Source organism: Pantherophis guttatus, chromosome 18 (assembly GCF_059756535.1).
Source record: "Pantherophis guttatus breed Tessera chromosome 18, ASM5975653v1, whole genome shotgun sequence".
Taxonomy (NCBI): Eukaryota; Metazoa; Chordata; class Lepidosauria; order Squamata; family Colubridae; genus Pantherophis; species Pantherophis guttatus.
Window position 1 is genome coordinate 14,127,017 of NC_142080.1, and position 15,287 is coordinate 14,142,303.

Here is a 15,287-nt window from a genome sequence, read left to right on the forward strand (position 1 = left end):
ACAATAAAAAGATAAAAACTAAAACATACTAAAAATGAAGTAATATAAAGAAAAATAATGCAGAAAAGAAGGAAAAAAGAAAAATAAGAATAGACTAAATAAAAAGAAAAAATATAAACGATTTCTCCCCTAATAACAGTATAAACAATTTTAGTAAGCTATCACTTTCTCTTAAAATACAATAAATATCTCTTCTCATATCTTGTCTCTTACCATAAATGAATATAAAGAGCTGTGTTGTTCACTCCTGCTCAGCAAAAGTCCATTAAGGGTTACTGGAGATAACAACATCTCTATTTTAACTTTGGTTGAATAAATCTAACTTATATTCCTTTCCAGGGATGGTGGACGGCAGGGGTGTCAAACTCGATTTCATTAGGGGCCGCATCAGGGTTGTGTTTGACCTTGAGGGGGCCAGGGTGGGTGTGACTAGCTTGCGGTCACTCGTATCGGGGGCACCTGTGGTGGCGCTGGGGGGATCCATTGTCTCCATCAGAGGAAGGTGAGACCAGGGAGAGCACCAAACCCTTGTCCTCCAGAGGAGCCTCGCTGTCCCTCTCAGGCCACACGGAGGACCAGCAGACTGTCCAGAGCCCTAGGCAGCAGAGGGCAAGTGTCCAGGGCACCGGGACCCCCCAGCTCAGCCCAGCCCCACTTCCCCAAGGGGGTGCCCGGCTGCGCTTATCTCCTCCTCGAGGCTGCTGCTGTAGTTCTCACTCTCCTTGGCCAGGTTGCTCATGGTGTGCGTGGGAGGGCAAAGTGTGTGGGTCAGAGGGAGACCCATCCCTCTCCACGCAAGGAGACCTGACTTTGTAACCAAATAATCTTCAGTGATAAGATGGGAGACCACCAGGAGAGGTCAGGAGGAGGAGACAAGGGATTGTGAAAGGGAAGAAGGGGTGCTGGTGGCCACGTGCTAAACCTACCTTCCTTCCTTCCTTCCTTCCTTCCTTCCTTCCTTCCTTCCTTCCTTCCTTCCTTCCTTCCTTCCTTCCTTTTTCCTTCCCTCTTCATTCTTCTTCCTTCCTCTTTTCCCCTCTTTCCTTCCTTTTCTTTGTCTTTCCTCTTTCCCTTTCTCCTTTCCTGTCCCTTCTTGGATGTTCAAATGCAAAAGGGGAAACATTTCTCCATTTCTATTGCTTTGCTTTTAGTTTGTTTTGCCAGCCCACTGCCAGCGAAAACGGAGCTCGGGGGGCTGTGTGTGGCTCGCCCGGCCCTATTTTCATCCGTGATAGCCTCCTGTAGCCCTCTGCCAGCGAAAACGGAGCGCTCCATTTTTGCTGGCAGAGAGCTGCAGAAGGCCGTCACAGCTGAAAACAGAGCCTGGGAGGGCCGCCTGCAGCCCTTCTGCACTCCCTTTTTGTTGACAGAGGCACTGTGCGCCAGTCCTTCACTGTTTCCAGGATGACCCCGTGGGCCAGATCCGGTTTGACACCCCTGCTGTAATACAACTACATTCCTTCAGTGCAGCAGGCAGATTCTCCCAACTGAAGGATTTAAATTATATATTTCTCAAATTAAGATGCCTACCAGTGAATCGTTAAAATAGCACAGGGTGATGGACTACTCAAAAGTGTTCATCAGGAATGAACTAGAAAATTAATGCAGAAGAAGCCAAGAACAGGTCTGTTGCCATACTGATGGTTGTGACTGGGCTAAAAGCCACTCCTTGTGGAACCCAGCATCTCCTTCCGGAAAGGTCCATAGTCCACTCCATCACAAGGCTGCAAGACGTTGCTGGCCTTTTTCCCCAAAGGCCCAGAGCGTCCTCTGGTCACTGCAAGTCCGAGAGAGGAGGCCTTCTCCGTGGCCTGGTCTGGTCCGTCTAGTAGATGAGGTCAGCTGGTTGGGGGAAGACTGGGTGCAATTATTTCAACTCTGCCCCTGACTGGCTCCATTCTGAGCCAAAGTTTGAGCCCTGTTGGGGTTGGGAGACTATCAGGTATGCCTTTGGGATGAACCTCACATTAAAATACAGGGAGCCCTCACTACACGTTGTAAGCCACATAGTCATAAAGCGTGACATGCTGACTTATCATGGCAGTTGCGTCAGTTAAGTCAGGGGTCCCCAACCTTTTGGACCTCAGGGACCACTAAATTCATAATTTTAAATCCCACGGACCACTAATATGATCTGCCTGAAGACCAGCTGGGTGGGTGTGGCTAGGTGGTCATGTGACTGGGTGGGCATGGCCAATTCGATGGCCAACTCGATGTCACTCACATCGAGGGGCGCCTCGCCGACCTCTCACCCCTCACCTGCCAGCCACTCCTCGCCTTTCCGCCTGGGCTCCTTAGGGCCCCAACAGGAAGCAGTTGTTGGAGCTAAGCGGCCGTCAAGGGAAAGAGTTGGCAAAACAGCTGGCTCGGTTCAAATTGGATCTGACCGAGAAGGAGGCTCAGTAGAAGCACCTCACTCGTGGTGACTAGGAGCATAGGCTTTCCAAGCAGAGGGAAGACCTGCGGGAGTGCAAGGCCAGGTACCGGCGCCTGGAGGCTCAGCGGGCTGTGATGGTCAGCCAGTACCAGACCATGAGGCAGTCCCACTGGAACGAGGCCCTCCGGCTTCTTCCCCACCAGTGGTACTTCCCTCCAGCCTTCGCCCAAAGCCCCACACCAGGAGGCCGAAGCAGACCCCAAGTCGGAATTTCTGCCCCCCTCCAACCCACAAGAAGAACCCGAAGGGGGAGACTCCCTGCAGTAATACAAACGTTCATTGCACGTATCCGGCCCAGGGGCCGTAGTTTGAAGACCCCTGATTTAGTGCAATATAAAAAAATGCAAATAATTTTTCTGCGGACCACCACCAAAATTTTCTTGCGGACCACCAGTGGTCCACGGACCACCAGTTGGTGACCACTGAGTTAAGTGGATTCCACATAGTCATTTTGCACCTTGCTGTAAACTTCCACTTTGTCTTTGCTTGTTGGAAGCCAGCAGTGAAGGGCTCAAGTGGGGATCATGGGACCCCCGTTGTAATTGCAAGCTGATTGCCAGGTACCCGAATCCTGATCACTTGGCTACAGGGACTCTGACATCTCCTCATTCTGCATCCATTGTAATGTCAGACTGTCACTAAACAGCCTGAACAATAACATGGGGTGGATTTTGCTTTTGGTTTTTCATTTTTTCGGTTGCCCTCTTTTTTCTCTAAGTAATTAAATGCCGTTTTCTTCTTCTTCTTCATTATCTAATAGTTCTTTTTAAAAAAGAATATTGTTGCTGTTGTTAGTTGAGAAGTCATGTCCGACCCATCGCAACCCCATGGACAACGTTCCTCCAGGCCTTCCTGTCCTCTACCATCCTCTGGAGTCCATTTAAGCTCATGCCTACTGCTTCAGTGACTCCACCCAGCCACCTCATTCTCTGTCGTCCCATTCTCCTTTTGCCCTGTCTTTCCCAGCATTAGGCTCTTCTCCAGTGAATCCTTCCTTCTCATTAGGTGGCCAAAATATTTGAGTTTCATCTTCAGGATCTGGCCTTCTAAAGAGCAGTCAGGGTTGATCTCCTCTAGGACTGACCAGTTTGATCACCTTGCAGTCCAAGGGACTGGTTTATCCTGCACTCTTCTTGGCAGGGTGATATCTCTGCTTTTTAGCATGCTGTCTAGATTTGCCATAGCTTTCCTCCCCAGGAGCAAGCGTCTTTTAATTTTTTGGCTGCAATCCCCATCTGCAGTGATCTTGGAGCCCAGGAAAATAAAATCTGTCACTACCTCCATTTCTTCCCCATCTATTTGCCAGGAATTGAGAGGGCCGGATGCCATGATCTTAGTTTTCTTAATGTTGAGTTTCAAGCCAACTTTTGCACTCTCCTCCTTCACCCGCATGAAGAGGCTCTTTAGTTCCTCTTCACTTTCTGTCATTAGAGTGGTATCATCTGCATATCTGAGGTTGTTGATATTTCTCCCGGCAAACTTAATTCCAACTTTTGATTCATCTAGTCCCGCCTTTCTCATGATATGCTCTGCATATAAATTAAATAGGCAGGGCGACAGTATACAGCTGTGCCGGACTCCTTTCCCAATTTTGAACAAATCAGTGGTTCCAGGTCCAGTTCTCACTGTTGCTTCTTGACCTGCATATTGGTTTCTCAAGAGACAAATAAAATGGTTTGGTACTGTCATATCTTTGAGAACTTGCCACAATTTGTTGTGATCCACACAATCAAAGGCTTTAGCATAGTCAATGAAGCAGAAGTAGATGTTTTTCTGGGACTCCCTAGCTTTCTCCATGATCCAGCGTATGTTGGCAATTTGATCTCTAGTTCCTCTGCCTCTTTGAAATCCTGCCTGCGCTTCTGGTAGTTCTCAGTCCACATACTGCTGGAGCCTAGCTTGTAGGATTTTGAGCATAACTTTACTAGCATGTGAAATGAGTGCAATGGTGCTGTAGTTTGAGCATTCTTTGGCATTGCCTTTCTTTGGAATTGGAATGTAAACTGACCTTTTGCAATCCTGTGGCCACTGTTGAGTTTTCCAAATTTGCTGGCATATTGAATGTAGCGCTTTTACTGCATCGTCTTTTAAGATTTTGAATAGCTCAGCTGGAATACTGTCACCTCCACTAGCTTTGCTGTTGCTCAGACTTCCTAAGGCCCACTTGACTTCGCATTCCAGGATGTCTGGCTTGAGGTCACCCCATGGTTATCAGGGATGTTAAGCACTTTCTTGTATAGTTCTTCTGTGTAATTTTTCCCCCTCTTCTTAATCTCTTCTGCTTCTGTTAGGCCCCTGCCATTTTGGTCCTTTATCATGCCCATCTTTGCATGAAACGTTCCCTTCATTTTCTTGAAGAGATCTCTGGTCCTCCCTATTCTATTGTTTTCTTCTATTTCTTTGCACTGTTCATTTAAGAAGTCATTCTTATCTCTTCTAGCTATTCTCTGGAATTCTGCATTTAATTGGGTGTATCTTTCTCTTCTCCCTTGACTTTCGCTTCCCTTCTTTCCTCAGCTATTTGTAAGGCTTCCTCAGACAGCCATTTTGCTTTCTTGCATTTCTTTTTCTTTGGGATGGTTTTAGCTGCTACCTCTTGTACAGTGTTGCGAACCTCGGTCCATAGATCTAATTTCTTAAATCTATTTTGTCACCTCTACTGTATATTCATCAGAGATATGATTTAGTTCATACCTGAGTGGCCTAGTGCTTTTTCCTACTTTCCTCAATTTAATGGTCTAAGTTTTGCCATGAGAAGCTCATGATCTGAGCCACAGTCAGCTCCTGGTCTTGTTTCTACTGACTGTTTAGAGCTTCTCCATCTTTGGCTGCAGAGCACATAGTCAATCTGATTTCTGTGTTGACCATCTGGTGATGTCCATGTGTAGAGATGTCTCTTGGGTTGTTGGAAAAGTGTGTTTGCTATGACCATCGTATTCTCTTGACAAAATTCTACCATCTGTCTTTTTTAATTGTTTCCGTTGTTTGGGTGGAGGACTGGTATTTAGCAATAGCACTTAGACTTATATACTGCTCCATAGTGCTTTTACAGCCCTCTCTAAGCGGTTTACAAAGTTAGCATATTGCCCCCAACAGCCTTTCCCTTTACTTGGAAAGCATTAATTTCCTAGGAGGTTGATGTTTGATAGAAGAGAATATTTGTGGCTCAGGATTGAACTGGGGGTTCGATCCCAGTGCCGGGTCTCTCTTGCGGGCAAGGGCAGAGCAGATCCCTACCCCCAACCAGCCTCTTCACAAAACACTTAAGCTTCCTGGAGAGCCCATTCAGCAGCTCAAGGGTCTTAGGGATGGGATGGGATGGCAATGACGTCTTGAGGATACTGTAGATCAGTTCAAACATTTAGAAAAGATATTTCTGAGTGTGGGAAGTTACTGTATTTTTCAGACTATAAGACGCACCGGTGTATAAGACACAAAGATTTCGAAGAGGTAAGCAAGAAAAAAAAAAGGTTTTGCCCTCCCCAGCCCACAGGAGCACTCTACAGGCCTCCCAAACCCTCTGCATGCCCCGTTTTTGCTCTCCCCAGCTCCCTCTGGAAAGGAGGTTCCCCCAGCTCCCTCTGGAAAGGAGTGACAACAGTGACAACAGCATGGATTTCTGGGGGCAGCTGGCGAACTGAGGTTGTGAGTTAGTGAGTTTTTATATATTTCTGGGTTGTTTTTTATTAATGTGTTGATATTTATATGAAAATGTGTTTTTTCTATGTTCTTTAGACTGGATATAGTATTTAAATTGTCATTGTGAGATTGTCTTTTGTGGCAAGTAGAGTCATGACTGGCCCTAAAGGAAAAGGGGAAATGTAAATCCTAAGTGTTTTGTTTTCCTAATTTGACCTCAGCCTGCACAATCAATTTAGCCAAATCCAGTTTTACAATGTGTGCATTATTTTATGAATGCAGGTTGAAGTGCTGACAGAAACTTAGTTTCCTTAAACTTTGCCTGCAGGCTGTTTTAGCGGAGGAAAGACGGGGGCGATTTTTCTCCTCTTCCCCTTTAGGGGAAATATTTTATTTTGCTTCTTTTCTTGTTCTGTGGAATAGTTTGTTCTGGGGAGGGGGCCCTTCTACATGAGGATGAGCCCTTCTCAGCCCACCAACCAAGCAACAGAGGTTTGGTTAACCTTTAATAAGCCATTTTGCAAGTGGCTGCTGATCCTAATTGGAATGGTGGTCACTTCTGCTTGCAGCACAAGGGCATCTGAGGAAGGTCCCTGCAGGGGCAAAAACTGCTGTTTCATGAGCCTGAGAGTCTCTCTCAAGAGGCCCTGAGTTTGAGGCTATTTGCTGGGTTGGCTGCAACAGGCTCTGGAATGCTAATGACATGGACTCCAGTTGCACACCAGCACGAGAAGAGGCGAGGAGTTCGTTTGCCAGTTATAAAATTCTTAGTCCACTGGGCTCCCTGTTCTTGGGAAAGGAGTGAGATTTTCATTACCGCTTTCTGTGCTTTGCATATAATGCAATTCTTTTTCTGCAACAGGGCAGCCCCCCACCGGCTTCCGGGATGTCCTTCTCAGTGAGGGCCCTGTGGGCTTCGCCAAGGCCATTCGCCAGCACCAGGGCCTGCTTTTAATGGACACCACCTTCCGAGATGCTCACCAGTCACTGCTGGCCACTCGTGTTCGCACCCACGACCTGAAGAAGATCGCCCCCTTCGTAGCTCACAACTTCAGTAGGCTCTTCAGCATCGAGAACTGGGGAGGTGAGATAATAATAATAATAATAATAATAATAATAATAATAATAATAATAATAATAATAATAATTTTATTTCTATACCACCCTTCTCCCGAAGGACTCAGGGCGGTGTACAGCCTATTAAAAACACAGAACAAAAACAACAATTAAAATTTAAAATCATTAAATAATTAGGCTCCAATTAAAATCCCAGAAATTTAAAATACCCCAATTTAAAATCGTTATGTTAATAGCCCGGCCTGGCGGAACAACAGGGTCTTGAGTGCGCAGTGGAACACCCGGAGGTCGGAGATCTTACGTATTTCCGGGGGCAGTTCATTCCACAGGGCTGGGGCTCCCACAGAGAAGGCCCTCCCCCTGGGTGTCGCCAGCCGACATAACTTGGCCGATGGCACCCTGAGGAGAGCCTCTCTGTGGGAACGGACTGGTCGGTGGGAGGCTATTGGTGGCAGAAGACGGTCTCGAAGGTACCCAGGTCCTATGCCATGGAGCGCTTTAAAGGTGGTGACCAACACCTTGAATCGCACTCGGAAGACCACTGGGAGCCAGGGCAGCTCGCACAGGAGGGGTGTCACGTGGGCATAACGGGTTGCGCCCATAACCACCCGCGCGGCTGCGTTCTGGACCAGCTGGAGCCTCCGAGTGCTTTTCAAGGGGAGCCCCATGTAGAGAGCATTACAATAGTCCAGGCGGGAGGTGACAAGGGCATGAGTGACCGTGCGCAAGGCGTCCCGATCCAGAAAGGGCTGCAACTGGCGAATCAGGTGAACCTGATAAAAGGTCCCCCTGGCCACAGCCGTCATGTGCTCTTCTAAAGACAGCCGTGTGTCCAGAAGGACACCCAGATTGCGAGCCCTCTCTGGGGGGGGCAAAGATTCACCCCCAATAGTCAGCGATGGCATCTGCTGACTATATCGGGACGCCGGCAGCCACAGCCACTCGGTCTTGGACGGGTTGAGTCTGAGCCTGTTCCTCCCCATCCAGACCCGCACGGCCTCCAGGCAGCGAGACATCACATCAAGGGCATCGTTGGGGTGGTCTGGGGTGGAGATGTACAGCTGAGTATCGTCAGCGTACAGATGACACTTCACACATTCACTCTTCAGAGAATGGCTGGGGTCCCCAGGGCCCCCCAGGAAGCCTGAGAGCTCCTGTGAGGAAGCTTGTGAGGAAGTTTCTGCTGCCAGGTTGATGGCTGGTTGAGATGGGGCTGCCCACGTTAGTTCTGAGAGGGCTTTTGCAGCCAAGGGCTCACGATGAAGCTAGCAATTCAGGTCTGAAATAAATGGACAGGTTTATCCTGCCTGCAAATAATCACCACAGACAAGTAATAGAACTGTGAGCCTGAAGGAAGACAAAGCAAGCTTAGTATAATACATGGTCAAAGACAGCAAGTCAGAAGGGTAAATAAAACAACAAAATTACCCAAAAAGCTTAAGAATGGCATAAAAGGGATATCTTAAGCGAGGATTTGGCTTTTTGTTACCTTGCCACAGCCTTCTGACAGGATTATACAAACGTTACAATTCCCAAGCCAAGTCAGCAGAATAAAGGGCCCCATTTTCTCTAATCAGAGCCTGGGAGGGCAGAGTTGCAGCAGCAGCAGCAGAAAAAATAGGTGGTAAAAGTAGTAATAAAGCCTCCCTGACAGTGGTGGGTTGCTCCTGGTTCACACCGGTTCACAAGAACCGGTAGTAAAAATTGGTAGTAGTTTGGAGAACCGGTAATAACATTGGCTGGCCAAACCCCTGAACCGGTCCCCGGTCCGGTCGCCGCTCGGTTACCCCACCTACCTCATCAGAGGCTTTTTTTTTTTTACTTTTAAAAGCATTTTTTTCTACAATCTCTTCAGCCAAAAAAATGCTTTTAAAAGTAAAAAAAAAAAAAAGTTGGCCATGCCCACCCAGTCACATTACCCCCCCACCAAGCCACGCCCACAAAATAAGCCACGCCCAAAGAACTGGTAGTAAATAATTGTAGAACCCACCCCTGCTCCCTGATTGGTCAGTGAAGCAGCAGGAAGCATTGATTAAACACAGCAGCCAATCATTGTGGCGGTGGGCGGGGGTGAGAGTTCTGTGGTGCCAGACCTACAAGGGAGTAATATAATGGAAAGGGATTCAGCCAGTCCCTAGTCCTGAGCTACATGTGTTCTCTCCTATTAGAATGTATAACTGTGTATGACCATTTTTCTGATGGGACTTAATTCCTCACCCAGGAACTCTCAGGTAGAACTGAGTGGGGAGGGTGCATTGTCAGACCTTTTGCCTGGAGCTGGTTTTGGGAAAAGGTCAATCACCACAACTTAACTTCCTCACTTCCAACCCCCGGAGTTGGAACCATCTTCTCAACAACCTTCCCTAAAATACCCATTGGAGTATAGCTTGGTGACCAAATAAAAATTGTTTCTTGAGGCGTCATCCCTCGAGGATGCATCACTACCAGGGGGATCCTACCACACATCATCTTGGGATAGTTTTTGTACAATCATAAGCAACATGGACCTTTTAAATGAACCCACCTGCAACCTTGAGGATCCTCCCCAGTTCAACTCTTTTCGGATGACCAAGCAGTCAACTCCATGGGACGTTTACAGTGAGGCCCAACTGGAGCAGATCTCTTCTGAACGACTTTATCCAACAGATGAGCCCTTTTGTCCAGGAGAGACTGGGTCACCTTGAACGAGCTGCTAGCCCAGTTACTGGCAGATGGAAATGTTGCCCTTTTTGCAATAAAATTCCAACTCATATAATGACCCACATGTGGTCCCCTCATCCTTATTAAATCTGCATCTTCAGTCTCTTGCATGTTCACCTCAAACCCAGATTGTTTTCATCCAGATCCTTTCCTGATGGCTCTGATTCTTTTCCTAGGTCTGTGATCTAGCTGAAAGACTTGAGGAGAGGCTGTTTTGAAATGTGTGAGCTGCAGATCTGCCTACTGTGTTGACCCTTGAATTTGGCCATAAGTTCGGCTCCCGTAGGCCTGAGGCTCTGTGGCGTATAGAACTGGTGGAATTAAGGGCCTTAAGCAGGGATGTTGCTGTGAAGATGGCAATGCTGGTGGACAAGAAAGTTGAACTTGGCTCAGACCACTTGACCAAGGACCAGTTATCAAACTTGCTGCTGTGCCAGCTGAAAACCTTTTGGGTTTTGGAGTTGCTATAAAAAAAACCAGGCTCTGTGTTCCCTTGTGTATTTTTCTTTCTGATAATCAAGGGAGGGAGCTCCCAAGGAACCCAACTCCAGGATTTCAGATGAGTGCAGGAGACTTCTCGCTGATACTCCTCTCCCTCCCTTCCAGGTGCCACCTTTGATGTTGCCATGCGCTTCCTGTATGAGTGCCCCTGGCGCCGGCTACAGGAGCTGCGCGAGCTCATCCCCAACGTCCCATTCCAGATGCTGCTGAGGGGGGCAAATGCGGTGGGCTACACCAATTACCCAGATAACTCCGTCTTCAAGTAAGTGGTGCGCGGCTTCACCTGGGCTGTTTCCATGTGCTTGAACAAAGGGTTGCCCCACTTGCCTTCTTCACGTTTTTCTCAGAACTGGTCCTGCCTTTCTGAGGTTTATTTTGGCAGTTATACATTTTATGCTCAAAAAGCTCAGCTTTTGTTTTTGCATGTTTAAATCCTCTCTATTCCTTTGGTCCCTCCTGGAAGTTCAGTCACTTTGGAGGAAAAGCCCAATTGTGGCTTTCCACATTAACCCGACATCCTTGCTAGACTGTATCTGCCTTCAGATAGCCTCCTCCCTCCCTCCCTCCCTCGCAGGCCGTGAAGTAGAGCGTGGGTTTGGCGCAGGGGCAGCTGGCCGGCCTTGGCTCAGGGCTCCTCTCCGTCCCCATTGCAGGTTCTGCCAGATGGCCAAAGAGAATGGGATGGACATCTTCCGCGTCTTTGACTCTCTCAATTACCTCCCTAACATGCTGCTGGGGATGGAGGCAGCTGGGCAGGCCGGGGGCGTGGTGGAGGCCGCCATCTCCTACACGGGGGATGTGGCTGATCCCAGCCGGACCAAGTACACCTTGGATTACTATGTTAGCCTTGCGGAGGAGCTGATCAAAGCCGGGACTCACATCTTGGCCATCAAGGTAGGCAGGGAGGGAGGACGGGGAAGGCTTTGCCTCCATACTTCCACTCTCCCCTGCCCCAGGGGTGGGGGCACGACACACCCGTTTCCATTCTTCCTCATGGCATTCCAACCAGGAGGTTTGGAGCTGAAATGAGAGTCCGAAGGAGTCGGTTATTATCCTCCTCCTCCTGGCCTGACTCCAGAAGGGAAGCTGATGCCCACCCCTCGACTTCAGGGGATCCGTCTCATCTGCAGCTGCACCTCCCTCCCTCCCTCCCTCCCTCCCTCCCTCCCTCCCTCCCTCCCTCCCTCCTCCTCCTCCTCCACGCCTGCAGCCTCTGCCCTTCTCTCTTGCAGGACATGGCTGGAGTCTTGAAGCCGCAGGCCTCCTCCATGCTGGTGGGGGTGCTGCGCAAGCACTTCCCCGATGTCCCGCTTCACATTCACACCCACGACACTTCGGGTGCTGGCGTGGCTTCCATGTTGGCTTGTGCTGCTGCTGGAGCTGACATTGTTGACGTTGCGGTGGATGCCATGTCGGGCATGACTTCCCAACCGAGCATGGGCGCGATGGTGGCTTGTACCCGTGGCACAGAGCACGACACAGGTCTGAAGCAGGAGCAGAAGGGGTTCTCGTCTGCCCCACAAAGGGCAGCCCAGGCCAGTCTGCAGCCAGGATTTGGCCCCCTCCCATCTGGCCTGGGGGTTGCAGCAAGAGAATGAATGCCAGGTCCTTGAGCTGCTTTAAGCGATTATAAAATCGTAATTCCACAAAGAAATTAAAAAATCTATATATTTAAGGAATAGCGGCCAGTCAGTCCAAGTGAACCCACAGCAACTTACACCAACCTTTAAAATTAGAATGATAGAAGAGCCCACAAAAACAGAAGCAGAAGAAGGTGTGTGTGTGTGTGTGTGTGTGTGTGTACGTGTGAAACAATTGGCGTCTGGCCAGGGCCAGGGAATTCCAGCCAGGGCTGTCCCTGCCCTCGGAAGGCTTGGGGATCAGCCAGCCGTGGCTTCCAGCCTGCCAGCCCTTGAGGCCTGAGAAGCGAATGGAAAAGAAGCCATGGGCAGACATCTGGCTTCCTATTAAGGTGTGTGTGTGTGGGGGGGGCGCTCCAGTTCTATGATTCTCTTGTGGAGCCGTTCTTCTCCATGCCTGTCTGGCACAAGGAGTTTCCTTGCAGGTGGCCTTTGGGGCAACCTAAAGTCCTCAGTCCTGATAGTTTTATTCCTCGTACTTGTTTACTTCCAGAGGGACGTTATTTCTTCCCGGAGGAGCTTTCTGGCTGTTTGCTGAACTGCCTGGATGTCTTCTGGATCTTTGGCGAACTGGGCTCCCCTTGGGGAATCAGGGGGCTCCCTAGACATCAGATTGGAGATCCTCCCCTATTTTATCCTCACAACCGCCCTGTGGGGCAGGTTGAGCAGAGAGAGCAAGGGACTAGCCCGGGGTCCCCAAGGCAATTCAGGAGGGGGTTCTGCAGCTGGGTCAATCCGGCCCTTGTTCAAGAGCAAGGCACCAGCCAGGCTGAGAGCATCGGCCCCTGGCGCCCTCTGGCAGGGAGGACAGAAAGGGAGCAGCCGAGTGACCCTCTGTCACCAGGGTCCAGCCACCTGCAGCTCCTTAGAGAAAGGGGAAAGGGAGAATCCTGAAGGTTGTGGTTGCTGCACTGTGTTTCTGAAGACTCAACGCTGACTCAGATCTGTCCATATTCAACCTTGAAAGAAGGTTTATTCATTTGGTTAGCTGGTTGGCTCTGTCCAGAAATGGAGCTGGGCTCAGGTCTGCCCTCCAACCGCAGTCTGAGCAGAAAGTGGGTGGCAGGGCTGCCCCCTGCTCTGGGCTGATGGGAAGGATTCTCCCCCTCCCTCTCCCCAGGCATCCAGATGGAGAAAGTCTTTGACTACAGCGAATACTGGGAGGTGGCTCGGGGCCTCTACGCGGCCTTCGACTGCACGGCCACCATGAAATCTGGCAACGCGGACGTCTACGAGAACGAGATCCCCGGCGGCCAGTACACCAACCTGCACTTCCAGGCCCACAGCATGGGGTTGGGCCACAAGTTCAAGGAGGTGAAGAAAGCCTATGTGGAGGCCAACAAGCTGCTTGGCGACCTCATCAAGGTCAGTTTGCCCACCCTGGTCCTCTCCCTTCCCAGGAGGGCAGGGTGGATCTCACAAGCTCAGGCGGGCAAAGAAACTCTCAAAAAGTTTCCAGGTCTTTGCGTAATTATCTGTTTAGCCAGCGGCGTCACTGGCTGAGATTTGCCAAAGGGCTCCAGGCCTCCTCAAGGGTTGCCGGTCTCTAGTTCAAAGGTTCCTAAAGGCCAGAGGCAGCTCAGACCAATGTCCTTGAGAGAGGGGCTTTCATGGCCAAAGCCTGTCCTTACATAAAGCCAAAGCTTGCCAGAGCCCGATCTGATTTTTCTGAGCACACAGTTTGTCCCAGGAAAAGGCAGTAGCAGCTGTGACCATTGGATTCTTTGCCTCCAGCTTGGCCCTTGACAAGATGGCCTCACCCTGCCTGCTGAAGGTGCCCTTGCCCTGTCTGGCTTTGTGCCTCAATGGCTGTTGGCTGCACCTGGTGCTGCTCCTCTCAGTGTGTTCCCCCTTGCTGCCCTGTGCAGGTGACACCCTCTTCGAAGATTGTGGGCGACCTGGCTCAGTTCATGGTCCAGAACAACTTGACGAAGGAAGATGTGGAAGCTCAGGCAGACGAGCTCTCCTTCCCCCAGTCCGTGGTGGAGTTCCTGCAAGGCTACATTGGCATCCCCTACGGGGGCTTCCCAGAGCCCTTCCGCTCCAAGGTAGGAAGGGGGGGCCTGCTTTGCCCCCAAGGAGCCCAGAGAAATTGTGGGGAGGGAAGTAAACCCACAGCCTTCGTGTCTCAACTTCAGACCGAGGATTTGGTATGAGGGCGTCTGTTCTTTGCATTTTGGGGTGCCTGCCCATCAGAGACACGGAGCAGATTACCCATTCTTGGAGAGAAAAGCTGCTACAGGGCCTTCTGGCCTTCTGCCAACCTAAGAAAACCGAGGTTTTCAGACACCCTCTGCCCCTCCTCCCCACACCTTGATTCCTGCTTTGGGAGAGTTGAGTGGAAGGCCGGGCAAGTCAGAAGGAGGAGGAAGAGGTCATGCCAACTTTGCTCTTCCTTGTATAGGGCTGCTTCTGTGGGGCTTCCACCCCAAAGCTCATGGTCCTTTCCTAGGTGCTGAAAGATCTGCCCCGTGTGGAGGGCCGCCCTGGGGCCTCCCTACCTCCTCTGGACTTCACAAAATTGGAGCAGGAATTGTGCGAAAAGCATGAAGAGATCACCCCAGAAGACGTCCTGTCTGCTGCCATGTACCCCAAGGTCTTCAGTGACTTCAAGGACTTCACAGCCTCCTTTGGGCCTGTCGAATGTCTCAATACTCGGCTCTTCCTGGAGGGGCCCAAGATAGCCGAGGAGTTTGAGGTGAGATCCAGAGCGCAGGAAGCATCAAACATTTGGTTAAAATGCCAGGAGTTGGACCCTCCAGGAATGAGCAAAGTGGGAGGCCGGTCAGTGTAGGGTTAGTCTGCCCTAGAAGGAACACCCAACATGGCATTTTATTCCTTCCTTCATAAAATGCATACAACCTTCACTGCCCCATCTCACCCATGCGACTCACGATGCCCCACAGATCCAGGTCTGGCCTCCTTGTGGGGATGCCACTTAGGTGGAGGTGAAGCCTAAACTTGCTACTGGTTGTGCGCTGCTCACTGTCTTGTGGTGCCTCCATCTTTACCTTTTTTTTCTGGAGTTGCACTTGGCAGCTCATGCGACCCGTTTCCTTATTGCGGACACTTTAAAAAAACGAAAAAGATTGAAACTTCTTCAGTGATAGGATTATAAATGCAGATAATAGGAGACGGCCCTTGAAACAGCAGGGTGAGATCTAGGAGGAAACGCACTTTTTCAAAGCTCTCTAATATCACAGTTGAGGATAAAGTGGAAACCAGCAAGTGGTGAGGTGACGCAGAAGCTGCAGAATCCCTTTCACAGATTGCCAGGGCCAGAGGGTGGGAAA

General features: G+C 49.9%; 1 protein-coding gene across 6 annotated transcripts in view; it reads left to right on the forward strand.

Annotated features, from left to right (window-relative positions):
- PC (pyruvate carboxylase) overlaps positions 1 to 15,287 on the forward strand; it is a 150,371-nt gene that overhangs the window by 133,297 nt on the left and 1,787 nt on the right. For all 6 annotated transcript variants that reach the window (XM_034427002.3, XM_034427003.3, XM_087881274.1 and 3 more), the window contains 7 exons: positions 6,939 to 7,160; positions 10,460 to 10,616; positions 11,008 to 11,248; positions 11,587 to 11,836; positions 13,115 to 13,359; positions 13,863 to 14,042; positions 14,447 to 14,692. In XM_034427002.3, the coding sequence (XP_034282893.1) occupies positions 6,939 to 7,160; positions 10,460 to 10,616; positions 11,008 to 11,248; positions 11,587 to 11,836; positions 13,115 to 13,359; positions 13,863 to 14,042; positions 14,447 to 14,692 (1,541 nt within the window). The remainder of the gene's footprint in view (positions 1 to 6,938; positions 7,161 to 10,459; positions 10,617 to 11,007; positions 11,249 to 11,586; positions 11,837 to 13,114; positions 13,360 to 13,862; positions 14,043 to 14,446; positions 14,693 to 15,287) is intronic.